Source organism: Vipera ursinii, assembly GCF_947247035.1.
Source record: "Vipera ursinii genome assembly, chromosome: 4".
Classification (NCBI taxonomy): Eukaryota; Metazoa; Chordata; class Lepidosauria; order Squamata; family Viperidae; genus Vipera; species Vipera ursinii.
The window spans coordinates 59,928,337-59,940,687 of record NC_139514.1 but is presented as its reverse complement, the minus strand read 5'-3'; the positions used below and the strand labels follow the sequence as shown (position 1 = coordinate 59,940,687).

General features: G+C 33.4%; 1 protein-coding gene across 1 annotated transcript in view; it reads right to left on the bottom strand.

The window, feature by feature from the left end:
• The window catches only part of CFAP47 (cilia and flagella associated protein 47), a 208,227-nt gene that overhangs the window by 194,134 nt on the left and 1,742 nt on the right, over positions 1–12,351 (bottom strand). The window contains exons 2-9 of the mRNA XM_083362899.1: positions 12,146–12,297; positions 10,924–11,039; positions 7,509–7,647; positions 6,583–6,811; positions 5,673–5,824; positions 4,640–4,773; positions 2,194–2,426; positions 380–572 (exon numbers count right to left, since the gene is read on the bottom strand). Of these exons, the coding sequence (XP_083219025.1) occupies positions 380–572; positions 2,194–2,426; positions 4,640–4,773; positions 5,673–5,824; positions 6,583–6,811; positions 7,509–7,647; positions 10,924–11,039; positions 12,146–12,297 (1,348 nt within the window). The remainder of the gene's footprint in view (positions 1–379; positions 573–2,193; positions 2,427–4,639; positions 4,774–5,672; positions 5,825–6,582; positions 6,812–7,508; positions 7,648–10,923; positions 11,040–12,145; positions 12,298–12,351) is intronic.

The window sequence follows — 12,351 nt, the reverse complement described above, 5'->3', positions numbered from 1 at the left end:
TATTTAGTTTTTTTTTAAAAAATCACAGGAAAAACAGCTAGCTTGTCCAGCCTTTCCGAACTTTCCATGATCTATTTAGAATCCTGGAGATTTATGGTATCCTACTTATCTTAAAAGGAATATTACAAATAAGCTTAACTGAAAACTAAAATTAATTTCAAAAAAGATTTATGTTAAGCTGCATGGACCTCCAGATAATTTTCAAAATTAATAATGCATTTAAATCAGTTACTTCTTCATAAGGACAACATGTCTGAATTCTATCATTTCAGGTGATAAATAGATCACTTTTATCTTGGGAAAATGTCTAAATTGTTTCTCAGAAAGAAACATATTTCTAACTCAGTAAAAAGTTAGCACTTTTTAATTAATAACATACCAGGGTTGCTTTTCAGCACAACATTAGCAGATACCGACTTGCAAAGGCCAGAAAAAACTAACTGTATTTGATGAAATGGTTTCATCTCTAAAACCCGAAAGTCATCTTTCTTTGGTACTGGTCCTATAATATCTACTTTCTGCCTCACTGTGAAGGTTCCTATATGTCGTGGGATAAATGAAAATATCACATCCTGAAAATAAAAGGAGAAAAGTATTAAGCATAGAAAAAGGAAACCAAAAGCTAATGCAAGTTATAAAAAGTTCAATTTGTTACATTATGCCTACTCTTATTTACTTAAAACTTTAATTTGATTTGTTTCTTATATTTAAAAAATAAAATTGTAAAAATTTTCTAATTGAAATGATGCAACAGAATTGAATGATATATTATCATGTTCTCGTTCACATATGAAATAGACATAATATTTAAATATACAAATGGATAATGAAAGAGAAATTGAGGGTACCAAACAAATAACGATAAAATAAAATGAGAGACGTAAATTAGAAATTAGGTACGTATTGCTTATATAATAAAATATTCTAAAAAACTGAATCTCACCAAGAAACAAAAGAAGAAGAGAGCATGCTATTTAGCAACTGAAGAAAAAGTTTGAGGATGTGAATGAACACCAGCAAAATACAGCCAAGCAGGATAGAAAGAAAAGAGGAAATAAAGAAGATGCAAGACAAGGAAACATAACTTAGAATTGAGTATAAACTTGTAATTGATGAAGTACCTGAGAAATAAATATAAAGAAAATAATAGTGACTACTACATAGGAGAAAATGAGTTACAATTCAAATATTGTGAACAGTAACGAGAGAACCAGCATATGGAAGCAATAAAATGGCTAATGTAGTTTAACCAAAAACTGAAGAAGAGAAAAAAGGATTTAATGCTAAGAATGGAAAGTCACAATATGTGACAGATGGTTACTTTTTCTTCTTTGCCATGTTTGAAGAAAAAGAACAGAAAAGCAGCAGTTCCTGCATCTCCAAACATCATCTATAGCAGGGCTTTTCAACCAGTGGTACGGGTACCACATGTGGTACATTGGCACCTGGCAAGTGGTACGCGACCGTCCTAGAAAAATGGTAGCAGGGGAGGGGAATGAGCTGAACCGGTGGAGCTCGGCGCTGATCCTGGTGCTTCTGCTGAGCCCAGAAGAAGCGCCCATCAGCTAGAATGTTGCCGCATCTTCGGCGTCTTGTGATTTACATTCAGATGCTTGGCAACTGATTCATATTTATGATGGTCACAGTGTCCCAGGGTCATGTGAAGTGACCAAAACCTGCTGCAACCACCCAGAAGGGGGGGGATAAAAACCAAACACCGCCCCCCATCCCAACCACACTGCCACTCCTCAACAGAAATGCTCACAACAATGAAAACCTCGGACAGGAAGAAGAGCACCGCCAGGTGGGCAGGCAGGTGTCTTGCTCGGCTGTGGCTTGGGGGGCACTTTTTTCAGTGCCATTGTAACTTCAAACAGTGACTAAGCGAACTGTTGTAATTCGAGGACTACCTGTATTTAATCACTTTTTTCCTTTTTTGGGGGGGGGGTCATCAAGTTCTTGACACCTTGCTAGGTGACTGGTGGTACTCGGATGTTGCCATATCCTAAAAGTGGTACAATGGGTGAAAAGGTTGAAAAGCCCTGATCTATAACTTTCTGCTACCTTCTCTGCGCTAAAAAAAGGAGTGTTTCTTTAAATGTACAATATTATGTAATGCAACACACTCTAACATGAAATATCTTACAAATTAAATATATAGTGTATAAAGAATGAAAGAAAATATGCTAATACCTTTGCAGACTTTCCTTTTATTTTTCCCTTTTCAGGGCAAATATTATAATGTGCAATCTTATGAAAAACAAATGTCACTGGAAGAACATCACATTCATTTTGGAGTGTGCAAACAAGATCTGTGTGTTCACCAATGTAACACTCTTTGAAACTGACAACTGGTCCTGGGGTGAATGTCAACATGACTGGAAGCCCTGAGCCTATCAATCCCAATTCAACACAGTGAGGATTCCCTGAAAAAGACATTGAGATGGAGAGTAACAGTATACCAGTAAGTGTTCATAGGATATGCTGCTATAAAGGAGCAAATAATGCATTACAAATACAAATATTGTTCTCTAATGCACCAAAAAACTTACGGAAGCTAATAACAAAAATCTGTTCTACAAAGAACTGTTCACATGAATAATAAAGCATTCTTGAAAACAAATGCTTGCACTCAAATGGTAAAGCTATGCAGTTGCTGCCTTAAGTGACAACTCCTAAAGCAGACATGTCAAACACAAGGCCCGGGGGCCAGATCCGGCCCGCGAAGTGGTTTCATGCGGCCCGCAAAGCCATCCTGGAAACAGTGAGGGAACGGCCCCCACTGCCTTGGCCCTGGCCCAGAGACCCTCCTTCTGCCAGAGACCCCCAGATCTGTCCCACTCCTGCCCAGGCCCCCATAGGCACCCTTGATGCAAATGATGTAGAGCTGGCCACACCCACCCAGTAGGCCATATGCACTCTAGCCACGCCCACCCAGTAGGCCACGCCCACCCAGGCCACACCCACCCGGCCCCATGAGGGCAACTGCAATGCTGATGCGGCCCTCAATGAAATTGAGTTTGACACCCCTGTCCTAAAGGAAAGCCCAGGTATTATTAAATGTAGGTGAGTTTTTAAACCTGCTGAATTAACCAAAATAATTAAATGATTAAATGAAGGAGAAGGGCAAGTTGGGAGTGGATGGACTAGCAGTACCTTAATCTACCCTGACAAATTAACCTTGACCATAGATAGCAAGGAAATTGATGGTGTCATTTGTTTGTATTAATGTCCTAGTATCCTCTGCATAGCATGAAATGGGATCTTTCTGTAATTATTTAATAATTCATCAAAACAAAGAAGATAGCCATAATCATGTATTGTTTGTACCTTTGGGCATTAGCTATGTGATAGTTCAAGTAGCCTGGTTCATAAGCTGATTTTATCTGCTCTTAGCAACAAAAACACAAATGAGGATGATTAGCTTAGTGCAGGGGTCAGCAACCTGAAACAGTGAAAGAGCCACTCGGAACCAGTTCCCTCACAAAAGGAAAAACTGGGAGCCGCAAAAAATGTGTCCGCATGTGCAGAACAGGGTTTGACTGAAGAGTGGAGCCAAGGTGAGATATGCACCTACCCTGCATATTTGAATTGATTGGTTGAACTTTTTTAGTCCCACTTTTTTTTTTTTTTTTGGACTGCACATGGCAGAGGACTGGGAGCCGCAGGAGACGGCTGAAAGAGCCGCATGCGGCTCCGGAGCCGCGGGTTGCAGACCTGTGGCTTGGTGTGATGTCTGAAGATGGAGTTAAGTTTGCCATATTAAAACAATCTAGGATTCCTTAAAAAAAATTCTATCTTAAAATGACTTAACAAATCTATCTTACTTGGGTAAAAATGATCAATATTCCTAAACTCAGTAATATTAAATTACCTATATTAACACGTTCACTCACTAAAACAAGTAATGAGGTTGCATAAATCAATACATAGGTCATGAATGCTTTAATCTAATGAGTTAGACTTCTTGGTTAAAATGGACATGAAATAATGGCCAATACAATATCCCTGACTCTTGCCACGAAGACTACATAAAGATTTTTTATCAAATAACCGTGATTTCCAAATATAGTTCAAACATTCAAGATTCTCAGTATCCTATAACAACCTATCTACAAGCTATAGTTTCAAACAATCTTAAACAACTCTACGTATACTCAATTGCCATAACTTTCAAATTTATTCTAGTGGAAATGTTCATCATTATATTTCAACAATACCTGAAAGCCCAAACTGTGATGTTTGGCAGTCCCATCTAGAACCAGAATTTATAATTTCAGAAAGGCTAACAAAATAAGGCCTCTCAAAAGCTGCATAACTGATTAGAAATGTTATTTTGTGAATATGAATTAAAGTACTTTCAAGAAATTCCATAGGATGCAATAATTGTGATCAATATTATGGTTATAATTTTTATCTAATGAAATATATAAATAATTCCATGAGATCAGCATTATAGCATTACAAATTTCAAAATATCTTTATCTTATACACAACATTAGAAAGAAGAACTTGTTCTTATTAGATGCTCATCAAGAAATTAATTTTATGTTTTTTAACAATACATATATTGATCTCGTTACTTTTCCTAGAAAATACATTTATTTTACACTTAATTCAGTATTTATCCATACCATACCTTGGATGGGTATTTCAGCACCAAGCATTGTGTGTAAGAAATCATCTTTGCTTCCTACAGCTTCAAATTTCAAAAAGACAGCATAATCTTTTCGTGATGGAGTTCTGTCAAAGTCCCTGTCAATTTGCAGCTGCCTATAAAATTCAAAATTACATTTACATTTCTATCATTCAGCTTACTGATTTGTAACTGCTGATATCAAACTACATAGCAAAATAAAAGGGCATCAGATACCATAATTTTAAGGAACCACAGGCTGTAAAATTTAACTTACCAAAATCAGGATATGTAGAATTGAAATGTTCTATGTAATTTCAACAGAATCTTTTCATAATAAATATTCTCATTTGTTAATCATAAGGCCACATGTAATACTTACATTAGATTAGGTTATTCACAATTCAGGATAATGAATATTTCTTGACATCTTTGACAATGACATTATTTTGATATTAAGATTTCAATTTACCAACTTCTAAATCATTGAACACATATGCACACACTGTATTTGGCATTTCCCACCCTTTTTTATAATTTCTGATGCTATGTTGCCTGATTATACTATTATACCTCTACTATTGGGGCACCTTGAGCTTGCATAGTTCAAGAATCCTTTAACAATAAGAGCAATCATTGCTTAAGCCCAAAACAAGAAGGCATGTGTAAAGGTTTCATAGCCAGTAACCAGCACCCCAATTCACATGGATATAGGAGAGGGAAAGCATAATTGGATTTGGAAAATTATATTACTATAGTTCATCTTAAAAAAGAAGTTTTAAAATTCAATGGAATTTATATTTTGGTATGTTCTACATTGTGGGGGGTGACATCAAAATAGGCTAATTACAATAAATAGATACAGATTATTGCTACAGTGAAGAAAATAAATTCTGTTTAATGAAATTAGGAATATATATACCTGGGTTTTGTATGTATACATGTATACACACCTACGCACATATATACATACACACAGACTACAGCTTTTATCATTTTCATTGTGCTCATTACTTCAGTTTACAAAACCACTTACTCTGGACTAAAAGAAAGAAAAACCACAATCTTCTGATAAGGTTGTAGTGTTCCTTCATTAGGTATGCAAGTAATCAAAGTTGAAACATCTGTTCCTTGATTTTCAGGATAATCTTTCAAAGCAGCATTTGAACTCTGCTGAATATCTGTGCCCTTTAAGAAAACATAAAATGAATATGCTAAAAATTACTCCATGTATTTACATGGATGTTTCGTACATAAGATCAATAAACATGCTGAAAAGGTAAGTTATAAAAATGTGAACAAAACTTATCACCAAGTCTAGAACCCACTAAGCTTTCCTTTAAAACATGGCTAGCATATTATTTTAAAAGTAATAAATGTCTACAATTATTATTCATCAACAAACGTCCACTGATATGACAGGCATGCACTTCAGAAATACCAAAACTATTACAACATTCATCTGGTGTATAAGATCACTACAGCTTTCTCATGAAACATTAAGAATAATAATAAAGAATAATAAATAATAAAAGAATAATAAAGTCATATAATATCAAAGCAATGGGTAGGTTTTAGTTCCACCTTAACATATTGTACATGTTCATACCATTCACTTATTTGTGGAAGATGTAAGAAGTAAATTTGTGGACATTACTGGAATGAAATCTTAATCTGCCTTTTGAAATGGCTTTTGAACGCTTATATGAACTGTGTTTAAAAATACAACAAGCCCAAATCTGGCTTATAGTTATACTCTTATCTTTTCACATTATCAAGGGCAAGAATAATAGGAACTCTCATTTACGGTATATACAAATAGTAGCTAAAAATGTAAAATACACTTTATTTCTCCTTTGATACCTTCTAAGTATGACAGAGAGGAAAGGGAATTCTGCTGAAAAAAAGGTGTTTAAAAGCAGGCCTAAAATCAAGAGTTTACTTACCATCTCTCCACCAACAGCATTATCTATCAAGACTGCCACCCAATCCACAGGCTCTGGACTTTTATTGTGAAGAATAACTTCTTCCATCTTGGAAGTTCCAAAGTAGACACATCCAAAATTAACACACTGGATAGCATTTGAGTGAGGCACACCTAAAACCTCAAGAACTTGTTCCACAATATTAGCCTTGATTTTTATCTCAGCAGTGGGTCCTCCCTGCAACTCCACACTTTGGATAACAACAGATAAAAAGGAATTGTGGGCTTCAGGACAGTCACAGCTTAAGATTAATAATGCCATATTAATCATTTGGAATTTAAGATTTTATTAGCATATTTAACACACACACATTTATAACTTAAACTTACAACAGTTGCCTATTTGTAACATTAATGCTTCTTATAGAACAGAAAGTGCTCTTAATATTACATAATATTAAAATAATTAAAACTGAACTAATTCTTCATTATCCCCAATCTGAAATAATAAAGGAAACACCAAATTTCAATATAAGGATTTTTAAATGAGACTTCAAATTAGATTTTACTTAGAATTGGAGTTTACCATTGCATTCTACCTAAATAAAATTAAACAGTTTGATTCAATTAAACTGTAATACCCAATGCACTGAGCTGTCATATAATTTATTTAAGCACAGCCATCCATTCTTTAGATAGGAAATTGAGTAATATGCAATAGAAAGGTTCTATCATTCACTCAAATTGTTATTACATAAAGTGCACTTGAATTGGCAATACTTTTACTTACTTCACTGACACAAGTAATTAAACATATCTATGCAGTGAAAGGGCAAAGAACACTGCAGCATAAGGCATATGCTTCCATTTATTTATATGTATCATAAAATTTAATTCAAGAAGTAAATCAAAAGAGACAACACTGCAATTTAAATATACTGCACTTACGTGGCTAACTGATTAATTATTTTGGGTACATCAGTACATATCTCCACTTTAATCAATTTCATTGTTTTTGGTTCTATCACGCCACTGGTTGGTTCAATAGTAAGAGGAACACTTCCTCTATATTTTATGTCAAATGTACCTTAAAATATAAAAATTAAATGAATTAAAATAAATTAAAAACAAAACCATTTAGTCAATATGCATAAAATTAAATACTAATCTTTTTGCCTCCAATGATAAAAGGATCACAGCATAATAAGACGCATCATCATCAAGAGATCTCATCAAGGTTGTCTATCTTTCTCAGCTATTTCTTCTCAGTCATATTGTATGATAATGTGGATGAACAATGAGTTAGTTATTCATTGTTCACATCCATTATTCTTTTTGAAAAAGACATCATTCTAAGTTTATAAAAAGTACAATCTTGCTTCAAATACAGGTAATGTATACTTATACATTCCTCTGAGGTAAAGCTAACAATAAATGTTAATCCCAAGCATTCACACAACTGAAGCAGAACTGCAGACTCCTCTTGTCGTAGATACAGCCATAGAAATGAAAGAATTAAAAATTTAACCAATATGCATTAATCATTATATACTGTGCCGTAGTGGCACAGTGGTTAGAATGTAGTACTGCAGACTAACTGCCCACAGCCAGGAGTTCAATCCAGACAAATTCAAGGTTGATTCAGCCTTCCATTCTTTCAAGGGCAGTAAAATGAGGAGTCAGATTGTTGGGGGCAATATGCTGACAACATAAATCGCTCAGAGTGTGCTGTAAAGCACTATGGAATGGTATATAAGTCTAAGTGCTATTGCTATGCTTTAGCTTTATATGAAAACTAAACATTTAAGCCTGTCCATTCCTTCTACCCTATTTGTAATGGCAGCTTGCAAATCCCCCACCCAAGATATTACAGGAGAGGAAATGCCAAAACAATGATATTGTTCTTACTCTGGAATACTCTATTCCCTGCTTACACTTTGGACAGCAGCGAAGACTGCTTTTCCAATATACTTTCAAGGTAGAGGATGCTAATTAACTGGAAATTACTACTTATGGGAGTTTATCATTTGATATCATTTGCATGATGTAATATATCTTTATTTTTCAGTCATAGGATGGCAAAAGACAAATGTCAAACCACCACAAGTGCCAGCCCTTTTGTACATTGTGAGTTGAATGTGCAAACAAAATGTCATTGTGCTGTCACACTATTTTTCTCATTTTAACAAAAAGTATCAGGTTCTATGATACATCTGAACATGTTTTTACTATTTTTAGTATTTTTACCTGTAAGCCACCTAACATTAGCTACTTATAATTCATGCATAAAAAAATAATTTCAATAATAATTTTTATTGAAATTTAAAAATACAAAGATAAAAAACTAATACAAATTAAGAAAAATACAAAAAAACAAAAAAGCAAAAAGTGCAAAGAGAAAAAAGAATGTGGGAGGCCTGGAAAAATATGTAAGAGTGGAAAATATTAAAAAATGACTTCTCCCTTCATCAACACAAGTACAGTTTCAGTAAATTAGAAATGTTAGAATAATCTTCTCTTAATATTTTAACTTTCATCCTATCTATGTATCTAAGTAGTATATAAATTTCATATTACTTTGATGTGATTTGCCTAATTTATTTTCTCTAAAAATAGAAAAAGAATTATTTTTGTTCCATATTTTTAAAGCAAATATTTAAAGCCTGACCATTCAAGGAATCAGAAAAGATCAAGAGCTACCAGAAACAACATATTGAAATTTAATCCCATCAAATAATATCCCAAAAAATTCTTATCATTTTCTCTTCATCTCCCCTCAGAAACTCCTTTGCAAATATAACTTTTCTTCTTTAAAACTACAACAAAAAATCTTTTCTTTTCATATCTTAACTATAAACAAATATTTAAAGTCTCATCATTCAGTCCTTATTTTAAAAAGAAAAAGCTGCAAGAAAAAAATACACACTTTAATTTTGGTTGAATAATCCAATTTTATAAACCTTTTTTTTTTACTTTTGAAATCTTGATGTTTATTCCTTTTAAATCATCTGCCTGAAGTCGATATCTTTTCATTCTTGCTTCATCTTTTCTCAGGAGCTTCTTCAAAATTATAACCTATCTCTTTTGTAATTCCAAAATAAAAGACTTATTTGGACAACTTTCTTGACATCCACACTTCTAAGTCATTTTTCTGATTATTTGCTAGCTATTAAAATATCAGCCACTTTTATTTATAAATTCAGTATATCTTTGACATCATTCTTGTATTCTGTAAGTTTTAAATCCATATCCAAAACAGCCCGATTCTCAGTTGTATCATCTTCTTTTGAGCCCATTATTATACTAAAAGACAATCTGAAAAGGAACCTCTGAGTACATTGTTGCCAAAAAATCCATGAATTCTCCCAGAGTTAAAATACTTTTCTCCATTCTATATTAGTGTAACATCTTCTTTAATTAAAATCTTGAGTTATGGTTGCTTTTAATAACCTGCCGCCAAAGTCTCCTTTTATCATGTTTTTCTCTACTCCACATTTTCCCAGTGAAAAGATTTCTTACACTTAAAATTCAAATTCTTCCTATATTTTGATAAGATCCTGAACAAACCACAGGAAATATACTTAAAATTATTTTATAATTTTATTTCCAGTCAATCTGGCCCCTTAGTCCATTTCAAAACTTTTCATTAGAAGCTTGTTCTAATCACCTTTTTGCTGCTTATTTCCAAATAAAGTTTTTTCTTTAATTTCTTAAACTTACATGAAACTTCTTTCATTAAGGAGCAAAGGAAAATCACCAATGTAATTAATATATAGATTATATAGACATTAGCTTTTTAATCATATTCTTTATATATATTGGCACCATTCATAGGGTCATACAACATTAACCTGGGTTAAGTGACTAATCTGTCATTCTTCAATTCTTCATTTTTCTTCAACTGGGGCACCTATTTATGGCTATGGACCGTATGATGGGGGAAACTATAAAAAATATAAAAAGTGGCTCATGCACTAGAACATTGTTGCTACAGGGATTTCACTGTGCAATTATTCATAAAAGCATTTGCCAGGGATAAACAACAGATTCAAGTTTTGATAATATATTGATGGTTGAGATACACTATTGTAAATAAACCAGTTTCATATTTTGATTAAGCACTCAGTCTTTACATAATGCATGCCACGGTTCAAATCTAGTTAATATCCTAAATCAAAGTACAATATGGTTTACTATGTCGCATGTAATAGCCAAAGCTATGTCCAGCCATTGAGCTACGTCACATTGTCATTTGTTTTTCCTTTGATGGGTTCATATTTCATGCTGAACCAAAATAAATTACATTATGATTTGTCTAAGTGTACAGCTAGCTAAATACACTAAACTCTACAAAAATATTTACCTGGGGATGATCCATAGTTTGTAATTTTAGTTACTGCATGTATTATTTTACTGTTCGCAATCACTGTTCCAAAATTTATCTCAGGTTCAATTTCTAAGAAACAACATGGACGTAATCTGCAAAAAAGGGTATTTTATAGGTTTTATATCATCATTTTATTGATTTAATTTTAAATACATTTCAGGGGAAATAAGGTATTTTTGGACTTTTTCAACAGATACACTAACTACATTTCTTAACTTAATACTTATGTTGCTATGTTTTTAAGCACAATGAAATCATATTTGTAATTACATTTTATTTAGCTTGAAATTTTTGTATGTCAAAATATTTAATACTTATTGCCTATTTCTATTCAAGATAATGATTTAGTACACAATTAATACCTGAAATATCATCATAGTTTTGTTACTATTACAGCGGTACCTCGGTACTCAACTGCTTTGAAACGCATCAAATTTGGTACTCAATGCATTTTGATGCGAAAATTTTACCCCAATATTCATAGTTTGGTGCTCAATGTACAAACTAGAACTTGTTGTTGGCTGCCTTGTGACTCACTACATTATTCCTTATGGGAAAAATTTGTTTGGTACTTGGGTATGGTACCGTACTCATTGTCCCTTCCTATTAACAATGAGTACCAAAAGTACCACTGTATATTAATTCAGTATTACATAAACTCACAATACTTGGTGTAAGAGATACTGCCATATTTCACACATAACAAAGTAGATTAAACAAAGCAGATTAAATTAAGAACTTCTGAAACTGCAGGTTAAGAGTCACAAACATTTATAAGTAAAGTTAATGGTTTTTTTCCACCTGATCGGCCTTACACAGACAAAATGGAGGAACAGTCAGAACAGGCTTTGTTCCACATTAGTGCAAGACCAATTGACTGCTTCAGTAGAACAAAGATCGAGATCCCCTGAAATATATAGATTTTAATTATTAAATGTGGCGTAGATTTTAATTATTAAATGTGGCGTATTTTTTTCTCATCCAATGCTACTCTAATTAAATAATTAGGTTTAGCTGGAGGTCACAAAACATTATTTTAGAGCTTTGCAGAGCCACAAAGTTTGAGAACTTCCTGTTTTAAAATAAACTAATCATCAGAATAAACTAAGCTAAAGTTGTGCCCATTTGTTGGGGTATAATGTGCAAAAGCTTGCCAAATATTTAACCAACAGTAGAGTTTTATGTTGAAATGTCATACCCAATCAGAGGAATTTCAATTATTTTTTTCTCTACATGAAGGAGGAGCCTATCATGAAGGTCTTCCTCATTGTCCGGATGATATTCCACAGTGGCTGTTATGTAAAGGCCAGAAGCAACAGGTTTCTTTGGATTTTCCACAATTAGTTTGAACTGCAAAATTAGGAAACCATTCAATTTTACAAATGTTATCTGAACATGAGGATC